This window comes from Rousettus aegyptiacus, unplaced genomic scaffold (assembly GCF_014176215.1).
Source record: "Rousettus aegyptiacus isolate mRouAeg1 unplaced genomic scaffold, mRouAeg1.p scaffold_m13_p_10, whole genome shotgun sequence".
Lineage (NCBI taxonomy): Eukaryota > Metazoa > Chordata > Mammalia > Chiroptera > Pteropodidae > Rousettus > Rousettus aegyptiacus.
Window position 1 is genome coordinate 83,669,457 of NW_023416285.1, and position 22,945 is coordinate 83,692,401.

Below are 22,945 nucleotides of genomic sequence, written 5' to 3' on the forward strand. Positions count from 1 at the left end.
CATCTATCCATTTTCTATTTTAATATCTGCATATACAAGTACTCAAGTGATCAAATGTATACAATGATTATTTCTGGATGAAAATTATCTTTTACCTTTCTCTTTTACCTTTGGTTGATCTTTGTGCTTTTCAATTTTGTCTTACCTTGTAAATAAGTAATAATTATATTTCACAAAAACAACAATTTTTAAGAGGCATATAGTACAATTGGCATTTATTTTAGCAAAGAGGAAAACATTGTTGGTTTTCAATGACAAACTAAAACCAGAGGTCCAATTCTTCAATTTTTAGGATCCTTCCATTTATTAAAACTCTTTTAGCTAAAGGAAGATTAATCTCTGACACATCATTGATCCAATATTCTTAACTGAATACTCCAGAATGTGCATACTGTATAGCCTCAGTACCTAACCTGTACACAGCCACTCCCATTAACAATCAGACTTCACTCTGGAGGATTATTAGGGAAGAAGAACATAAGAAAATGTGGGTAAATGAAACTGTACAGCTTTCCAGGACACTTATAACCATTTCTTCTATTCTTCTAACCTACCCTATGGAAGAGAACAAAGTATCTTGGCCTTGGACTCTTCAAAGTCCCTTGAAGGAGGTAGTCTAGTTCTTTGATGTCTTTTGATCTCAATATTTTAGCTAAAATTCCTGAAATCTTCTAGCAGTTTGGGGATTGTCTTCTACTCCCACACTCTCTGAGTTATCTTGACATGAAACAACTACTATTTTCTCAATAGTACTGTTATGCTTGTGAGTATTAAACTTTCCTTCCAATTTCCTTTCTTTTGCTCTGTTAGCAATCCACATGGCTCCAAGTGATGCAGTCTAGATCAGCTTCGAGGATGGAATCTTAAAGTTGAGAAATCTTACAAAGATTCCTAGATAACTGAAGTTTGAGAAACATTGGTCAAGTTTTAAAATTTGGACCTTTCTTCCCTGTGTGTCACAATGGAAATCAATGTGTCTCAGAACTGCATTGCTACCATTTCCCCTTAAAAAGAACCAAGGCTCCTTGGAGAAAACGCCGATTCCAGGGCTGGGATACGAAAAGTACACTCTGTTGCATTAGAAAGTAGGTAAGTACTCAAAGAATGTTGTATCGAAAACTGCAGGAGTAGCTTAAAGGGGCTCCACTGGGCTAATTTGAGCATCACAATAAATAATAATAGTAATGGATTAAAAACTTGGCTGCCTTAGCTATATTCTCATGGTCTCGTTCTCACTCTCCCACTTCACTTTTAATTCTCTTCCCTTTATTTCCTTCCTCTTCTGCTCTATGCATGGGAGCAATATGCTCTTGTTTTCCCTCTGCTTTTGGATAATATGTGTGTTCTATATTGAAGTAAAAAAAAAAAAATCTGAGTTTTTTTCTATGGTCACACTTTGAGGTGACCATAGAAAAAGTGGTCTCTTCACTGACTTGGGTTCTGTGCCACTGAAATCAACATGATATAGTCTAACAGGGGTATTTAGTAGTCTGAAACATAAAATTGCCATTTTTATAAATACAATGGCTAAACATCAGACACTTCATATAGTTCAACAACATAGTCAATCTGAGGTCATAGAAGTTTTATACTGGGTCTTAGAGCCAAACCTTGAAGTGGGTGCCTGATTTTTCCTCTGTGCCTTTAATTTCCTTGGAGACCTAATGAAGAAGGGCAACAAACCAAGATTTAGAACATGGGCTTCCCTGACTACCCCGCATAACTCCCTGTGAATCGCACATCCATACCATCTATGAGAAGTACTGTCCTTAAGTGAAGAGAGTGGTAGACTAGGAGTCAAGAGATGAGATTTTATTCTTGGCTTTCTCATTACCCGGCTGAGAAAAGCTGGATGGATTGCAATTTCTCTCAACCTCTCTTCTTTCATTTGCAAAACAAAGAGTGAATAAAGAATACATTGTATTTGATGTCCCTTCCATTTCTGTGTATCAAAATGTTTAGGTGATTACGAAGACTAATCATTTGTTCACAAATGCGTGGACTTCAAATCATGAGTCTCTTGAGAATCTGTAAGAAATTGTTTTAAGTGCTTCGGCTCTGTGCTATCCAATTATAACAATGCTAAATTTAGTCAGATTTTGGTTTATCCTCATCTGCACAATGATGATAATCTCTAATTTGGACTTTCCAATGTAAGCATTGTTATGAAATCATCTGTAGTCTAAGATTGTTTAGAAAAGTCAAAAATAACCTTATTCTTGCAAATCTGAACAATAATATGCAGCATAAAAAAGACTCATTGCATAACAACTCAGTAGAACACTGACTGCCCGGAAGCCTTCCATGGAGTCACCCAGCCCTAAAAATAATTCTACTTTATTCAATTACACCTTTTTCAAAAACAGTAACCCCCAGTAAAACTTTCGTGAGCAATTTTGGCATAGGCCACACCAAGAACAGAGAAAGTAGGTAAGACATTTAACAAATTAGAAAAAAAAAAAATGGCACATTTAAACTATCAACTGATTAGACCTTTTGGCTATTAGATTTATCTAATCACCTTTATCACTTAATACAGAGATCCTCCCTGTAGCAAAAAAATAAAGCCAAAAGTTAAAAACTTCATTTCTACAAAACCCAAGGAAGCCAATAAGCCCTGGTCTAATAACCAAGTTACTCTTGTCAAGAATGCTTTATGCATGCTCACCCATGCACATACATATCCTATGTAGCCAGATTTACTATCAATTTCCAAGACATCATTTCCCATTCTCACCTGAAAAGATGCTTTCCAGACTCAATCAATGCCAATGCCATATTTTAACCTCCCTTCATCCCCTGTATCTTATGCTCATCCAAATCTTAATCAAATAATTTGGCCTTCTATCTTCAGAGCATGAACACTAGATTATTTAAAACCAAACTACATGTTAATATCTCAAGCAGTTATAGAAAGAATTTATGTTGTGAAAGATGAAACAGACAGCTAGTTAAGCATAAAGTCAACATGTACAGTTGGACAGAATTTATTTGGTAAATCTTCTCTTTTATTTCGTTTTGTTTTGTTTTTCCCTCTCAGGTGTATTATAATTACCAAGAAAAAGTACTGTCTTTATTTACATTTCTTTTAAATTTTCATTTCTTTCTTCACTTTTTCTCTGTATCAGATATCATCACAGGGACAGGCACATCAGATGTATTTTAAAATTGGATATCAGTCAATAAAAAGGTCTCTAATAATGGCTTTGTACATTTAGCAGCTAATATTTACTATTGTTTTTTGAAATGTCTTTCTTTTCTATAGTACTTCTTCCATTTAAGAAGCTTTACAATTCTTCTATAGCTTTTAGGCCCATGCTCATTAATACGACTGTTTAACCTGAATAAACATGAATCTTATAAGAAAAAATAAAACGAACTTTCACTAACACCTCAAAATACATTGAAAAGTGTTTTACTGCCTATCTGCAAGCACTACATAAACTAACATTAATAAGTACTATCATAATCCTTCATAATCAACTAGAGACTTTGGAGGCTACTTCAACAGGACAGTAGGCACTAGGACAGGGTATTGTTTATCCAGTATAATCTCATTAGGCACTAGGGCTGTGGCCATCTTTAGGGAGCCATTATTATGCCTACCTTAAGAGAGTGTATGTTTTCATTTAATAACTAAAAGGTGGTCAGGGTAGCTGAGTGCAGAAAGTGAGGAGAAAAGTGGTACTGAATGAGGCTGAGGAGGTGGGCAAAGACTACACTATACATAATATCATAAATCATGTCAAGAATTTTGACCTTTATTCTAAGAACATTGGGAAGCTACGGAAGCGGTGACAGATTAGACTTAATATTTTAAAATATCCCTCCGGCTACTGGGTAGAAAATGTACTTTAAAATAGCAGAGATTCAGGGAAAAGATGATGGTGGCAACAACAGATATTCACATGATTGAGATTATTATTCAAATTACTTTAGTCACTTCAGATCTTTCATTTTCTAATTGGGTGATTCTATGACTTTGATTAAGTACCTGCCTGGTGGTTCTATGGGGAAGATTAAATATTATGATGCACAACACATTTATACAGGGACAGTACCAGACATGATAAACAGTCTTTATATTATTATATTGCTTTTATTACTAATTAATAACTCTAGGCTAGTAAATTAGAAAACTTAAGTATATGGATAATTTTATATAAAAAACTAATTACACCTAAATAAATTTCTATTTTAAGGAGAAATATAAAATGTAATCAAGAAGTAGAAAACCAGATTAAGAATGCTTGGAAACACTGGGTGAGGGAAGAGGATTTAAAAATGAGGTAATAGAGGGAGCGGGATCCAAATCATGGGCTTTTGAGGCCATTCTAAGGATTTTGGCTTTTACTAAAATGGGGAAGGAACCTTTGAGAGTTTTGAGGAGTGCCATGGTCTAACTTTGGTGTTAAAACTGGCTGATACTTGAAAGTAGACAGATTGTATGGGGTGAGCATAGAGGAAGAACAGCCAAAAAGAGACAACAGCAATAATCCAGAAAAGATTCATCATGGTTTAGACCAGGGAGATATTTTATTCCCTAGACTTGGTAAGGTGTCTCTCCTATGTTCCTCCATAGCATCCTGCCTTTAATACCCTCTTAGCTTTTGTCATATTATGTCATAATTACTTGTATTTATTCATCTAGTCATCTAAATTATAACCTTCTTGAAAGGAGACATCAATTTTATCTTCTCACAGAATTTTTCCAGAAATTAACATTGTGCTTGACACATGATAACTGCTGAATACAAATTGGTTGAGTTGAATCAGTAAGATCAGTACTTATCTTCTGGTTACAGTATGTTACTAGTGTAATAAGAAGAGTCTACTGTGATTATCTGCACCATTAGTACCATGCATACATTTATTCAAATATGTTTATTTTTTTATGTAACCACTTGGAATTTTCCAGCATCAACTAGTTGATGTGTCTTGTGGTGCTGATTCAGGTAAAGAGGGAAGAAGAATGAAATGAACATTTATATGAATATATGGAGCGTACATACCAAGCATGACTTCCATATTAAGTTACTTAAGCAATTATTTAACCTTCCTCACAAACTTGGGAAGAAAATTATAATTAGTTCTCCATTTTACAAAAGGAAACCAAAGTTTGAAACGTTAAGTAACTTATCTAAGATTACCCAATAGGTAAGAGCCGGGGTTTAAATATCTGTAAATTCCATGTTTCTCTCTCTCTATTCTATAGATAGATGTATATATATAAAAATTACTGCCTGAGTAAAATAAAACAAATGGCTACTTTTACAATATAACTGTAAATTATAAGGTACTTACCGGAAAGTATAGAAGCAGAGACCCCAAAAGGATCGTTTCCAACAAGATAAGGCCTGATGCCCTGATGCTCTAAAAAACAAAATAAAAATGTCATTGTTAAACTTACATTTCTAGGAATGGAAGAATTTATGCTATTGTGATGACACTTCAACCAGCAGAACAACATTCGTTGGGGGAGCATAAAAACTCGCTAGGATTTCAGACAGACGAACTGAACTGAAACATGCAAAATGACCAACAACAAAGATGGTGGCAGCCCTAATGATATGTCTAGTGCCTTTATAGAATTTCATTCTCTAAAATTTGAATCAATGAACAGTCTAAGGAGCTGGGAACACCATGTAGAAATCCTTCCAATCAAGCAATTCACAGACACAGAAGATCTTGCCTGTATTTCTGAAACATCAACTACAAGTATATGTTAAATTCTATTCCTAAGTAATCTCACAAATACCTGCATGATGGTTCGGTGGATAAAACAAACATATGCACAAGGTCTTGGCATTTCAGAGATATATCTCCCACCACGTCAAAATGTAGTCCTTAAAACTCACTAACGAAGCTCTGCTATGTGAATAACAGAAATCGCATTAAATAGCAGAGGAATCTCACCTTGGAAACATGCTGAAGTGATTTTCAAAATTCAAAAGAATAAATTAATTTTCAAAAAATTTCCTAAATATGCAAAGTTGGCTAAGATATTTAGTTAGACACATAATAGCATTATCTAACCCAAAACAAATGCTTAGAGTTGTGGCAAGAAATAAAACTAAACAATCAAGCTTATCTTCTAATAATAAATTTTGTTTCAATGAGTTCAAATATCAATATAAAGTAAATATAACAATTAAGAATACAAACACAAAAACAGATCATTCTAGAGTCCCTGTGTTTTCACTAAATGCGACATAAAATGTATATACCAATTACACCTGGTGCAGATATTATATCTTAACAGGAAAATAATCTGAAGCAGTAGCAATTAATTTTTCAACCACAAAAAGAAGCTGATATGCCAAACCACAAGAGTACAATACTCAAAAAAAGAAATATCAGATAACTAAATAGCCAGAGAAAGAAAATCCTATTCCCTCTTCTGAAACTCTGGTAGGACAGACATCATTAGGCACATAGGAATACTTTATGTAATCCTTCAAAAGAACTCAGGGCTTTCTTCTATTTAGAATTTGGGAATGGAGAAACAAGTTTAGTCAGTGAACAGACTTGAATATTCGAGTGGTCATTATTTTAGTTAGCAGATGCTTTTAGTGAAACAAAAATTACTATCGGCAAGCCTTTAAATAAGTTTTTTGCTGGTAGAATTTTCAAGATGGCAAATTACATTCATACCTAATTATGAATAATCCCTGGTTTATTTTTAAAACTCTCTAAAAAACTTATGGTAAGAGTGAGAGTCCAAAATATTATATAAGACTGCTTGTGAACAATCTATGCTGTTTGAAGAAAAGGAACATGAAAAGAAACTGCAAGGCTTAATGGGATTAACAGACTTTGGAGTTAACATCACAGTTGGAATTAAGAAACAGCTACTTAGAGTTAGGGGACCTTAAACTTCAATGGTCTTATCCGTAAAATGGGTTTTCTAATCTTTATTAAACCTGACAGGTTTAATAAAATGTAAAATATAAAAAATGGCTCGCATCATGCCAGATACTTATTAAGTAGGTTTAAGTATTATTCAAGGTGGGAAATAGCACCAAGATGATACATTTGAAAACCACTGAGGTGTATGTAAGTAGCCGTCAAAATTTTTTTAATGCTGGGATCCAAAACAACTCCAGAGGAGACAAAAGCCTGGGGTGGAGAACACAGCAGTTCTTTCTTTAGGTTCATAGCTGTGTCACAGCCATCACTACCACGTAACAACAGTGGTATTGGTGCATGCTTTCATGTATTCTCAGAGCAAATAACTTGTCTCTTTTTCATTTGGAAATATTAAGCAATCTCCTTAACACTTCACTGCCCTGGTCCTGGCTGAGTGGTTCCATAATCAAATGTAAGGCCTATTCAAAATGTATCCATTTCCTTTCAAAATATCCTTGGGCAGAGCTGGCTGCATGGCCTCACAGAATGAGCAGGTAGGTGAGACTTGAGGGACAAAGAAGAAACCTCATGCTCCCTGAAATATTTCCCCATTTTCTTATTGGTACTGGAAGTTTGAACTAGAACTAAGCATTTTATTTTGTACTTGGTGCCAAAGGTTAATAAACAAAAACTCATAAGTAATATACTGATTTAAGTTCTAAGTGAAAAATGGGAATCTCTTCCTTAGAATCTACATGGTATGATAAGGAAAGAGAGAGGAGGCACTAAGTGTATATGGGAGAGAGGAGGAACTGAAAACTGAAGATGGATGAGGGAGATAATGAGGAAAATAACAGAGGCATCTCTTTCATAGTTTTGCCTGATGGAAATGGTGGTATGGAAGTCTTTTTAACTGGAGATGCTAATTGGGAAACTCTTGAAGTTCTTAAAAGATGATCGACTATATACAGTATGATACTATTTATATAAAACATATACACACAAATCAACACCATACATTTTCTCTAGGTATATATAAATACACCAAATACAGGTCTGGAAGAGACATACCAAGGTACTAACAGTGTTTTTTCCTATAAAAAATAGATTTGGAAATATTCTGGATAGATTTTAATTTCTTCGAAGATGAAATCATGTATCACTGTATAGTATATATTTTAATAATTAAATAAAATTAAAGAAAAATCATTTAAAACGTGTCAACTCAACTATTAGAAAATTTTACATTAGGTATCAGAATATGCAAAAAAAGTCTAAACAAAGCCCTTCCTAACTAGTATCTACTTAAGAAGTTTTTATTCAGTATCAATTGCATGTATAAAGTTATCAAACATTATATTTGTGAGACTTGTAGATGAATATAAAACTGGGGGAGTTATCATGGAGCCTAACTCTGTTTAGAATCCATAAAGCCTAATTCCAGAGTTTACAACAGCAGATTCCACTTCCAGTCCACTTTCCCCATTTCTTACACTTTCAGAACTGATTTATGAAGGTTTGCAACAGTCAGATATCAAACCCATGAACTAAAGAAAAAGATTAATCTTACTGGAACAATTTTATCAAATTATGTCAAAGTTAATTTCTAAATTCCATAATTTCTGGATGCAAAGTATAGAGACATAAGATGAAGCATAGTTATCATCATGAGAAGATTTGCCTAGGAATATAAGTACTCAGAGGAAGTTGAGTCACTGGAAGTAATAAGACGATAAGAATTCTGAAGTCCGAATTTTAAAAAATAATTTAAATTCTCTGCCATTATTTTCTGGAAACTACAGGGACTAACTACTTCATTTATTTATTTTTTAAATATTTTTCACCACTTGGGAAATTAAGGTATATCTTGCTAAAGTAATATAGCACCCCATATTTTGAATCATAGTTGATCTCTTCAGCCATGTAGCAATTAAAATTTCTTTCTAGTACAAAAGAAACCTCTGAGCATGAAGCTATTTTTTACACAGCTGAGCCTTAGACTGTATGATGAAAATATAAGAGAGTACCAGAATAAGATTCTGAAATGAATGAACAAGCATCGGTTTGGATAATTAACCAAGCAAGACTCTATCAATCTATATCATTTACAACAAGAATTAGCCATGCTAGCGGAGAAAAGACTCGTGAGCTGCACTTTTAATTTTTCTATCTCTATAGATAAAGCCCTGGACAGAAAAAATATGAATGAAACCTGATAACACCTGATAAAAAATAATTACACAATAATAAATTGGAAGATGTAAATGGTGACCTTAAAGGGAATCTTAACATTGAGAGATATGAGGACATTACTTTTCAATAATTTTATTCACAATTATATGAATATGTGAGTACAGACGACAGCCAGTTTGACAGGCTACATGCAATTAGTTTGTTTCACTAAAATCTGTGATGAAATATCAAAAAAAACAATCGGATTTAGAAAAATCTGTCAAGAAACAATTGCCCAAAATGTGGTTACTGAAAACCAGTATCACTTTTTCAAAAGAATTCCCAGCAATAAAAAAGGTACAAAAAAGTAGAGGAATACAGTCAGGACAGAGGTTCCCAAAGTGAAACATAAATGATTCAGAGAATTTTAAATTCATGGAATAGAACACATGGGCTTTACATCCAGATGGTGGTTTGAAATCTCAGCATTGGCCGCTTATTAGCTGTGTGAACTCAGGCAAGTTGCTTAACCTTCCAAGCTTCAATGTCTTCATTTACAAAAGGGGTGTGATGATGCCTACCTTGCAGTACTGCTATAAAGATTAGCAGTAATGTTGCCTGGCAAAGAGCAGGCATTCAGTCAATGGTAGTTCATCATCAGTTTTTCATGGACAGATAAGAGGATGCCGGGTCAAAGGTTGTCTATGTTCACTCAGCTGACAAGTGACAGAACAAGGTTCCGTCATCCACAGCGACTGATTCCCAAGTCAGTATAATTTCCTCAGTGCATCCAATCTGACCCTCGGTCATTTCCTTGCCCAAATGAAAAGGTACAGAACTGTATGTTATTGTATAATAACAAAACCTGTGGCACTCCTAGAGTATTGAAAAATCAACTACAAGTAAGGGATCAGTTCAGATGTTATAAAAAATTTACTAGTCAATTTTAAATTCCTGACAGTTTAAAGTAAAACATTACAAGACAATATTAAATTGCCTTAAATAAAAGTTCTTTCTAATCCTAAGACTTTACAAGAAAGACAATTTTTCATATCATATGATAATTTGTAGGAGCTATTAAAGACCGTTTGGAAAAATTAGTTTATCCAAAATAAAGTTCAGAGTGACATATACAGTGTCGTATTTTTTAAAACAGTACAGTACACTAAAGAGAAAACTTAATGATATTTTCTACATGTGAAATTAGGAATAATAAATCATTCATTATTAATGTGATTTATCATTTCTTGCTGGACAAAAATTTCTCATGGTTGCCTTGGCAGGATTTACATGAAATGCTTGCCAATTCACTTTGCTTTGTCTCAGATAATGTGAATGCTGAAAGGTGTTCCCCCTAGTGTAAAGTCTTTGAGAAGTTCAGTACCTAATTTTATGGCTCTAAGTTGCTGACTCTCACTGCAGCTTCAGAGACGCAAAATTACTTAGATGCAAAGGAGAGAAAATTTTGCACAAACTTTACTTAGCCAAGCTCATCCGTTGTGCTTATTTCCAAAACAATTTAATACTGAAGCACTTCCTATCAGATTTCTCCCCATCTCTCAGCCCAAGATGCTACTAGGACGCATTCCCAAAATGTGAACAGTCATGTCCTTATTTGCCCTAATTTTTCCTCTGGCTTCTTTGCAAAGATACGTAAAAATAGCTGCTACTTCTTTGTAATCTATTTGAAACTTCTAATTTGCTTTTATTTTTAATACTACTAAATAGAGTAATTCATATTTCACTTAATGGAGATAAATTCTCTAAGTGTCAAAAAAGTATACACAAGTGAATGGCACATACTAAGTTATTACAAAAAGGATTTGGCCTTGAGAAGAATTACTGTACATCTTTAAATAAAGTGTCATGAAATAACTGAAAGAAAATGTCATTTGCTTTGACATCTATTATTGATTAAAAGCTATTGAGATTAATCGATATAGTTTTCAGATAAAGTAGATTGTTGAAAGAACAATGAATTCCTCATGACAAAATCTTAATGGAATGATAATAAAGTATAAAATGTTAAGTATTTTTAAATTTGACATCAAAGAGGTAAAATACTTTGTTTACATTTTCAAATATCTCTGTTACACTGAGCTAAACTCAATTATCATTTAGTCTAACATCAATCATCTTTTTGAATATTTTATACTTGGAGAAATTCAAGAAACTTCACAAATCATTGCTCAATTTCATATGATTGCTAAGTAGCAAAGATCAAAGCAATCTGATCATTTGAACATTGTCTAATCTCAGATTTTTTTCTTTTTTAATTTGGTATGTTGAAAACTGTAATCTGCAAGATAACCACTTTAAAATGCTACTGTTCACACATAGGCAACAGAATACACCTAATGTTAGAGGAAATCGGCACCTCCTGTCTTCTTAAACAAAAAAAAATGTGAGAATAGGAACGGTGTTGTTCAGAATTGTGAAGTTTAACATACTGTCTTCTATAGCATGTTTGGAAGTGTATGGAATAACTTAGAGTGTAAAACAAAGAGGCATTTCATATTTTGATATGCGGAGATAAGTCTAAACATTCTAGCACTTGTTTATGTTCTTTATTTTATACTCCCCATTAACACAAAAAAGTTTCAATTCTGACAAGACATTTACAAATGTACAAAGAAATGTGATGAGCATGTCAGTGAATAAACCAGTAGATGATTTAATGAAGTTTAAGAATTGTCCCCTATTTGCAAGAATGGCAGTTCAAAAATTTGAAATAGCAGTAATGTGACAGGCAAAAAACAAAGGTGGATTATAAAGGGCTGTAGGAAAACGACCACTGCTTGGATGCAGATGACGGAAACAGGAATTCAAAACTCAGTTTCAAAAATGGTATAAATAGTTCTAGATTGCATGCAGTAAACAGGATTTTCCCCAAACTTGGTAGTATTAAGAAGAACCATTAAATGGGTTTCGTTATGGGTTTTTATTATGAAATTGTTCTAAATGGGGTACATTATTCTTCAACTTGTTTACCAAAAGACAAAGTTTTTTTAAAAAAGAGAGGAATGCACTAATTAATTAACATTCCATTTACATTTTAATTGTCAAATTTGTTTCACTAAACTCTGCTATTTCAAGTTAATCTTAATGTTTACTAGTAAATCATAACATTTGCAATTAAATAATTATCTTGATATTTTACAGTTTTATATCTTATATTATTAAAATGGTTTAAGAAAGAATTTCAAATAAAAACTTCCTAAGTTTTAATTAGATAATAAATGCTAATCTGTCCAGAATTCAAAAAGGTCACACTAACTGACTGATATTTTAGTCTTTTTTCTTCTCTGTTTTGGATCCGACTTTCTCTTCTGAAATATACTATACAAATACATTAGGATTAGATTATTGACTTGAAAAACACGAAAGAGAAATAAAGTACACACAGAAATTAGACAGTAGAGAATTAGTGAAAAGTTAAAGCAATGCTATAAAATAAGTAAATTGAAAAAAGTCTTACAGGGTAATAGATTTTTAAAAAGCAATTGTGTTTAACCTCATCAAAAGCTGAACTACGGCTAGAGCAGTTTTACAGAAGTAATCAATTTTTGAAGCTTTTTCAACTAATGACTCTAAATCCATATCTTCAGCCCAAATCTCTTTCTGGAGATCTAGACCCATATTTTCACTTACCTATAAGACAGTACTACCCAGAATGACTATAGGCACTTCAAGCTCAAGATTTCAAAAAATAAATTTTCCCATCTACAGGCTAGAAATAAAAGAAGTAGGTTTTATGAAATATTCATGGTTTTACTATTGGTATTATCTCCACAATTTTGTTGACCGGCCATCTCACTAAATGAATAAGTAACTAAATAAATGATTAAACTGAAAAGCAACATGCATGCTGATCCATATTCAAATGGAGAGAAAATTCCTTACCTTTAATCCATGGGCTCCACTATGACTTAGAAAATAAGTTAATAACAAGAGCAGGAGGAGGAGGAAAAGGAAGAGAAGGAAGAGAGGAGGGATGCAGAAGAAACCATCTGTTTATGTTGGTTTAACATACTACTAATTCTTGTTTTTACAGGAGTAAAAATGAATGAGGCAGATGGGATGGGTACAGGCAGAACCGGACTCAGACATAAATGAAGTCACTGTCTTCTAAACTTTCTCACAGATGCCTTCCCTGTATTTATTGTACTTTTCTGCCCATCTCTCCTGCCTCAGATAGTCAGTACCTTCATGTCGCCCTTTCTGTCACCTCATGTAGGCCAGCCCTCTTCAAGTATGGCATATATTTCGATTTGAGGATTCTTCCTAATCCCCAATTTCTCATTTCTTTCATTCCTTAATCTTACCTACCAGTCAGTAATAAACAAAATGGAAATAATAAAAGCCGGTTAGGGTGCTAAAGATGAATATTAATTTAATGGTTGTTCTTCCAGGTGGTATTTTGAAGACAAAATAGCCTACAGTTAAAATCTAAAGGGAAAGCTCTTGAATTCTAGAAAGTGGGAGAGTGAGGGTGTTAGCAAAGTGGGCCTTCTGGTACCCCCAAATAGCACCATCGATGACTGTTTCCTCTGAGACTGCTCCTTATTGGAAGCAAACCAAGGTACCTATGACCAATCAGAAACTGGGATGCAGATGTTCCTTTTAGGAATGAAAGGGTATCCATTATCCTTTATTTCTGTTTAAAACTTTTTAAAGAGGCAATTCACATTTTAAAAACATCTTTTATTTCCCATTGTGCATTTAAATTGCATTAACATAATTCTATCTCACCAAAACTACCACATATCTGTGCCTCAGTAAACCCCTAAGCCTTTGTTGAGGTCAGGCTAAATGAGTAGGTTTGCTTCCCTTTATTCGTTTCTTTCTTTAGAGTAGAAGCTTGTATAATAAGGAAGATGCCTTTGAAATCCAGCTTTTATTATGTGATAGGTTTCACGACAAGCTATGTACCTGTGACTTCAATGTCCAGAATAATGGCTCTCTTCCGCCCCATGAACAAATTCCATTTACTATGATTTTCTCTTTATTTATTTTTTTGGCTACAGTTTTAATACCATGAAAGAGATATAAATGCATAATTTCTAGGAATAAAAAAAGCCAATTTGCCGGAAAAGGGGAATAAATCCAGAACCATACAGTACAATAACCTGTACCTGGTAAAACAGGAATCTAGAAGTATGTCTAGCATTGCTAGAATGCTCATTTAGTGGCATTTTCCCCCAATTTAAGACACATTCTGACCTTAACAAAATGTTGATAATAGAAGTGAAAGTAAAAACAATAATAACAATAATAATGATGACAGCCGAATTTTTGTATCAGCCATTATTCTAGGAACTTCATATAAACCCTCACAAAAACATTTAACCCTCACAATAAATATAGGTACTATTAGTATCCTCACTTTATAAATGATGAGCCTGAGATTAAGAGACGTTAAAAAACTTGCCCAAGGAAACTGATAGAACTGACATTACATAGTAGTATCATGCAACTTTGCCCCTATCACTTTCAAATATCTAACTTAGTAAAACTGTCATTTAAAATGGCGTCTGGATACTAGCTCCTGAAGCAATCTTTACTAATCTCCTACTGAAATAGAAATAAAAATGTGAAATAAACAATCACAACCCTGCTGTAATCAGGGAATTTGAAGCAGAAGTACAAATAGAAATAAAACTGTGAAAAAGTACTCACAAATAATTGGGAAATGTAAATTAAAGTTATATTATTTTAGTTTTAACCCATTAGACTGAAAAAGTTAAAAGGACTGATAATATCAATCACTAGTTAGAATGTTGGAAAATGAACACTCCATAGTGATAGAAATGCAAACAGATGAAGCCTCTGAGTAAGCAGTTTTGAAATGTCTATCAAAATTTTAAGTGTCTGTACTTGATTATATCAGCAACTCCACTTCTTGGAGGTTTACCCTTAAGGATTACTTGTATGTCTACACAAAAAATATATGCATAAGAATGTTTACCAAAGCACTACTGGTACCTCATCTAGTGAGCAATTTTAAATAATTGAAACTCCATCAACAGCAGAGAATAAAAACTATGGTGCACCCATATGATGTGATATTATGCGGCCATTTAAAAAATGATAAAGACACATATGCAAAAGCAGGGAGAGAACTCTGAGAATTTTTTAAAAGAAAATTTTAAATAAAAACCCGTTATTAGTAAAAGGCATGATATAAGTGTTTATGCCTGTATCGAACCCTCGATGGTACATAATTTCTGGGAAGAGAAATGAAAGTGGGAGGAAATGGGGAGAGAGGGCTTTCACTTATTGCTTTATACTTTTCTTTACGTGTTAATTTTGTACAACAATATATGCATTTATTATTTAAGTAACAATGAAATGGAAATCATAAGTGCCAATAAAGGGAGAGAAGGAAAAAAGGGAGGTATGAGGGAGACAGGCAGATACTCAGAGTAGGTAAAAACAACAACAATAACAAAATACAATCAAGCTAGAGTCTATGACAAGATTTAACTATAAGCTTCAAGAGGAGAGGTATTTAAAAATCATCTCTAGGGTCTGGCATGTAGTAAGCATTTACATTTATGGGGGAAAAGGTAAGAGAAGACTAAAAGGCAGGGAAGATGGAAAAAGTAAAGCCCAGAGAAAAAGAGAATAAACAAAAAATTATCATGTAAAGAAAAAAAAAACCAAAATGCTAATCTCTGTAAAAATAAAGTCTGAGATTTAAAAAAAAGTATGAAAAAGGAAATAAAGGACATCTAAAATTTATTGGTTATTTTCTTGGAAGCTATGACAGTCAAAAACCTGAGCATGGTGAGAGCCTGGTACCTCATGGCCCATCTGGTACTCTGTCCCCTTTGCTCACTATGCCACTTTCCAGTTCTACAAATGCAGTTGCTCCCTACCTTATGGCTGCCAGAGCACATCTTGCTCCCTCCCCCGGCCTAGTTCCATCTCCCTCCCTTACCCTCACCTGGCTCACTTCAACTCATTCCTCAGGTCTTAGTTTCATTGACTTTTCACACAATTGAGATTTTTTTGAGTGCTTTCTCTGTATCAAACAAGGTGGTAGACACAGGAGTTTTAAAGAAGACTTTTCTGAACTACCCAAACTGGGTAATGTTTCCCATGTTTTATGCTCATTGCACATGGTACCTCCATGAGTATCACACGTATTACAACTGAAATTAATGTAGAAAGCAACATTCACAAGGATCACTTCCTACCATAAACAAACGGGCAAGTCTTAGTGGTGAGGTAGGCATTCTTCCTAAAAGCAGGAACAAGATAAGGATATCTGATGTTAACATTGGGCTTTTACATTATTCTGGAATTTATATGAAATACAAAGAAATAAGAAAAAGAAATAAGAGCTATAAAAACCAGAAATGAGACATTATGATCTGGCAAGAAGTTGTCCTAAGGAAATCTGAATCATTCACCGATTTAGTTATAAGAATGCTTCATGCACAGTATTATTCACATTTAGAGAAAACCAGGAACAATCCACATCCCAAAAAGTAGATAAATGGTAAAATGAATTATGCTATACCCTCTGGTGTAATAATATGATGTCATCAAATTCAAGGCTTAGGGGTACATTCAACCACAAAAAAGTGTATGATTATAGGTTGATATATATAGGAATATTTTTATATTCAATATTTTTAAACACCAATTTGTGGATTTATAGGTGATTTTTACATTATTATTTAAAATTTTCAGTATCTTCCAAATTCTGTAAAATACACTTGTATTGCTTTTACAATATAGAGCAGTTTAAAATTCTAATCTCACAAAAGGTTTGAAAAAATTTAAGTCATAAAGAGGTACCTTCTACAACTGTTAAAATTAAAGAGACTGACATTACCAGGTGTAGAGAGGATCTAGAGAAAGTGGAATTTCCATACATTGCTAATGGGAATATAAAATGGGAATTTAACTGTATAATCGCTTCAGAAAATGCTTTTGTAGCCTCTTATAAAGTTAAAAATACATCTGCCCTGTGACCAAGCAATTCTACTTGTTGGTATTTATTTAAAAGAAAGAAAAAACATTTGATCACAAAAAGACTTGTAAAAGAATGTTCACAGCAACTTTATTTCTAATTTACCAAAAAGGGGAATAACCTAAATATCCATCCAATGCAAAAATGGATTAACATATGATACAATATTCATACAATGAACTATACCACTCAGAAATAGGAGGGGGAAAGTGTTATTCACACAACCAAGAAGAATCACAAAAACTATATGTACTAAAGAAGCCAGACACAAAAGAGAACATATTGCATGATAGCAGTTATATAAAGTTCTACAACAGGCAAAACTAATCTATGGTGATAGAAATCTGAACAGTCCTCTCTGGTTTGGGGTGGAGAGGGAGTGTGGGAATTGACAGGGTAGGAGCATGAAAGAACTTTCTGGGGCTAATGGAAACTTCCGCATCTTGATAAGGGTGTAGAATACATGCGTGTGTGCACCTGTGGAATTCATTCTTTTGTACAATTAAGATAAATGCACTTCACTGTATGTAAATTATACCCTCATAAAAAAAATAAATAAAGGATTTGAAAATCACGATGAGGTGGTTAAAGGTAAAAATCAATAGACCTTTTATCACTGCTCAAATATCATGTTGGTGCCACCAATTTGCAAGGCTTACCATTTAAGGGGTGAACTAGGGAAGAAATCTATATTACAATATTTTCTAATATTTCTACCATTTGTATTCAGTTTGCATATTCTCTTGGCTTACATTTAAGCCAATGACATTCCCATACTTCTCATTCTTTATATCTATCTGATCACTTTGCAAAGATGGCAGAAAGCCTTACAAGAAAGGGAGCAAGATATTGACAGAAAGAAGCCCAGTCCTCTATCCATGCTCCAAGAAAGACTAGCAACACCACACATAGAGTGGTAATTAAATATATAAGCTCTGACACCTTTATGACCTGAGTTTTGCACACTGACCCTGACACTTCCTAATTCTGTGTCTTTGGGAGAACTTTATTATATGAGTATTAACTTTAGTTTATTTTAAAAGCTATCAAAAATTGAAGTTAAATTCAATTCTTCGAGAATACACTATTTACAGGAAAATACAAATTTTCCTTGAGATAGATTTTTACTTTTAACTATATAAAACATATATGCCCACTCATTCCCAGTGGACATAAATATTTTGAAAGTAGTGCCTAGAAATCTATTGTTAAATTCTCATTCTGTTCTCCTTAGGTATAAATAGTTTTGTCATTTGATGAGTTCTTAAATTCCAAATTCCATTCTAATATGAGTGAGTTTTTGTTTCTGTATTTCATTTGTGTTTAAATTTGAAATAACATTTTTTATGACCTTTCAGCTGGCAAATCACTCTTCTTTCTGGCCTCAGATAATGCCTTTTTCCAAAAGGGCACCATAAGTACAAATAAAGCAACAAAAAACCCATTTACCATGATTAAAACTGACAGAAGACCTTGTCGGATTATCTTCCCTATCTCATCTACCAATTTAAAATATCACTACAATTACAAAAAATTTTCCAATTCGTCTTCTGGCTAATATATAAAAAAACTGTATATGTTTGCTGGTGAATATTCAAATCAATTCATATTAAAATCTGTTGATATTACTTAGTTGTTACAACTGGTTTTTGGCAGACACATTTTTATGGTAACTCAATATAATAAGAAAATAGGAAAGAATATAGACAACAATATTATATTATAATTATCAAACTTTCTAAGAGACTAGAACTTAATTATACCAACCACTAAAAAGAAATGATAATAAATATAATATGATAGAGGTGCTAATTATCACTACAATGGTAATATATTGCTATAAATTACAATATATAAAGTATCAAATTAACATATAACACATCTTAAATATATACAATGTTATATGTCAAATATATTTCAATAAAAAATAGTCTATACCTTGATTCGAATATGACAATTTTGAAATTAATAGAATGTTTTTGGTTTATGTAATTGAAATGACCAATTCACATGTCCATGAATGGGTTATATGTAAGACAAAATACTAAAAGTTCTGAAATAATACCCATGAAAATCCATGGACAAAGTATGTACTTGAGAGAATAAAATAAACATAGTCATTAAAAAGAATGGATTCATTAATGCTAAATCAGTTTAAAAACTGTCTAAACTATATTCCAACTCTCCTATTTTTCAATCACTTCTTTTGGAAGGCAAGAATCTCACCATATGCCTGTGGTCTGTATGCACATATCATGAAGGCTGTTCTCAAAGACTTGCAAAATTTACAAAGATATTGTGGCTTCCTGACTCACAGAGAGCTGTAAATAGATAAAACTTATTTTAAGGCATTTCGAAACGAGTTCTCCCGATAACAGCAGACTAAATAAATCAGTCCAAATGGACATGAAGGTAATTTGATTACTTTCTCTTCCTAAGTCTTAAAATACAAATCCTTTAGATGATTCAGTGTTTGGATAAAGATTTAGAATGAGGATTTTCTTACCTAAGTCTTTCTTGGGTGATATACAATAGGGAGGCTGCCTCTCTTCTTCATATCCTTCTTCGGGGTGCCTCTTTCACTCTCACAGCATCAGTTACCAACCCACTGTGGTAACTCAAATCTATCTCCAGTTCTAACTTCTCTTCTGAGAACCAGTCCTGGCTCCTCTAACTAGAGGTTCATGGATGACAATCTCAGCATGTCCAAAAACGAACTCATCTTTGTACATTCAAACCAGTCCCTTTGAAATCCCTCTCTTTGTCAATGGCTTCGCAATGTATGAACAAAATCAAATAAAAAACCTGAGAGTCATTCTAGAATCATCTCTCTCTCTAATCACAACTGTCAATATGATGTCATTTCTACTTTCTAATTGTCTGTGGAAATCATTCCCTTTTTATCACCACTCACTGTCTCAAACCATGTTTTTCTTCATTTCTCCCAGACACTATTACAACAGATCCCTAAATGGTCTCTATACTTCCAGTTCCACACATTCTAGACTACCTTCCATATTCGGCCAGAGAGACTTCTGTAAAATGCAAATGTAACCATGTCATTTCCTTTCTTAAATCCTTGTGATTGTTTGCTAAGTATAAATCCTTCTGATCGTTTGCTAAGTATAAATCTTTCTGATTGTTTGCTAAGTATAAATCCAGTAAAAGCTCATTCAAGCTCCTTCCTACCTTTCTAGCTCATCTCAAACACTCCACGGACAATATGCTGTGTTCCAGCATGCTCTTTTTAATCCCAAGAACTTTGCAGATTTTGTTCTTTTACGTAAAAAATTACTACTCATCTTTCAAAGAAGTTCAAATTTTTCTTTTCTGGAAAGACATTCCTGGAATCCTGTCATTCCCTGTGTATACTGATTCCTATCTAATCCACTTATAATTAATGTTTTTATGTTTACCTTCTTCACCAGCCACTTGAAGCTGCCCAGACACACCTCACAGAAGACATAAAGTTCACTCCTGTTACATCCAAAAAGGTTTTGTACTCCCATCCCCATTTCAAGCTTAAACATTAGCTATGTTGTAAGCATAGTTTCCCCAAAAATAGTAATATCAAGTTGCCATGTAGCAACATGAAGAAAGTGCATGCTTTTCAGGATGCTTATTTAAATACAGAGAAGTTGAGTCTCCTCTTCAGGAAGCTTAATTAGAGATTCTTGTAGTGGACCAGAAGCATATCCCATGACTAATGTTCTCTAGTGATCTCTACTTTAATATTATGATGATATGAAATTTGATATTATGAATGGAGTTATCAAATTTCCTTTTGGACAAAAAAGAAAAAATGAACTTTGGACATTAGAATAAAATATTGACATTATTCCCCATGCCCCACCTCCCCCCCGCCCCCAGTAGCGATATTATTCTCCATGTTTAGGTTTTCTTTTTTTTTAATATAGACATTATTCCATTTAATGTTTAATTCCCCCCCCCCGCCCCGCCACTCTTTCTTTCATGGGGATGGGAGAGATCCCGTTCTCAAAGAGTATTCAGTTTTTTTTACATTACAGACTGGGATAGAGGTAGTTGCTGTAAAGCTCTGATTGTTAATGGGTGTAATTTCACCCCAGGGGATATCTGACAATGTCTGGGCACATTTTTAATTAAGACTTGCATCTAGTGAATAAAGGTCAGGGATGTTACCTACAATGCATAGGTCGGCTCCTCACAACAAAGAATTATCTAGTCCAGGATGTAAATAGTGCTGAGGTTGAGGAAACCTGTTCTATAGGAAAACTGCTCAGAATTACAACAGGACATAGAAAAGAAACCCGACCAGGAATGAGAGCTTAGGAGAGGCTTTACTGATAGTGATGGACTAATTTGAGATCTGAAAGACTGGAAGGAGAAGGTGAGTAGGTGGGGTGGTAATGGAGAGAGGAAAGTAATAGTGTTCCCAATAAAGGAACCTCAGGTATTAGGTCCCTGGGGTGCATGTATTATCAAGTGACAAAAGGAGGTAGCTAAGTGCCAAAAGGAAGGGGAGAGAAGTCAGTGTTGACGTTGTGAAGACAGACAATGCCAGTCATACTGGTACTTATAGGTATGGTTTAGGATTTTGGTCTCTATCCTATAGCAGTGAAAGGCCATCAGAGATTTTTTGAAGAAAGGGACTAATTTTAAAATGATAAAACTGAATTTAGAAAATACTTCTCTGGTTGCAGGGTAGAAGAGACGTTGAAGCAGAACTCAAATGAATGTAGACGGAAACCATAAAACTGCAGAGAAGAGATGATGGTATCTTGGATCAGGATAGTGGAGGTAGAGATGGAAAAAATAAATCTATTTGAGGGTGTAAACTTGACAAGAATGCATGATGGACTGGCTATGGAGAGTGAGGGAATGAGAAGGGTTAAAGACGATGTTGTGGTTCTAACTTATTCTATGGATGGCATCCCCTGAGACAAGAAAGAGAGAAAAAGATTAGGTTTGGCAGAGGAAGATCCACAAGTTAGTTGTAAACATGCTGATGTACTGAGACACAAACAGAAATATCAATTAGGCAGTTGGGACCATGGGTTCAGAAAACAGAGGAAATGACTGAGGTTGTTTAGACAGAGGTAACAGGAGAAGGTCTAGGGTTCAATGGAACTCCAGCTGCCTCTATTATTTATATGTGATTCTCATCTGCTGTCTGTTATTGTTACATCTGTCTTATGTAGTCTTGTCTTTTAGCTTATTTCCCATATTTATCTCACTAGTGAGCCACTAGTGTTGGCCTTCTGCATTGTTGATTCATTGGTTGTTGTGCCTAACTGCTCATTTACTTTCAAGCAAGCATTTCTGCTTGCTTATTTGTGTCAAAGGAAAAAAAAAAAAAAAAAAACCAAACCTCCTTTCTAGTTCATGCAGCTTTTATTGTCTCTATTAGTCACTTCATGCTGCTAGCGTCCAAAGTAGATAATCAAAGTAGGAGGGCTTTCCTCTATATTTGATTCCTTTTAGAATCAGCTTTCGTGTTTGTGCCCTTTCTATATTCATAGACGTTTTAAAATAAATTTTCCTCTTACCTATTGCATGGTCTCGGGTAAACAGCTCAGGAATTTAATTTCCATAAGTGAATCCTGAACAGTTCAAATAGCCCATTCTCCCTCCACCATGCTCCATTGTCTCTCAAATTCACTGGCCTCAAGGAATACATCATCCTTGGTTTTATTTCTCTCTGACTGAGGAAAATCAAAAAGACAGATTAACTATAATTTCTAAAAAGGTTAGGGTCTATGTGATTATGAAAAGCACAAGATTAATCAAGAAAAGTCTCACTTCTGCTTCCCCAAATATGAACAATTGTTAAGTTTTACCTCCAGCCATAAAAGAGGACATAAAAGACCATTTTCAAGGTTATAAGTCAGTGGTTCTCAACCCAAGAGGTATATTAGAAACAACTTGACAATTTTTTAAATTATACGTGCATGGAAACCT

At 34.0% G+C, this 22,945-nt stretch overlaps 1 protein-coding gene across 1 annotated transcript in view; it reads right to left on the reverse strand.

Moving 5' to 3' along the window:
- The window catches only part of GPR158 (G protein-coupled receptor 158), a 313,167-nt gene that overhangs the window by 89,910 nt on the left and 200,312 nt on the right, over nt 1-22,945 (reverse strand). The window contains exon 5 of the mRNA XM_016124940.2: nt 5,305-5,373. Within this exon, the coding sequence (XP_015980426.2) occupies nt 5,305-5,373 (69 nt within the window). The remainder of the gene's footprint in view (nt 1-5,304; nt 5,374-22,945) is intronic.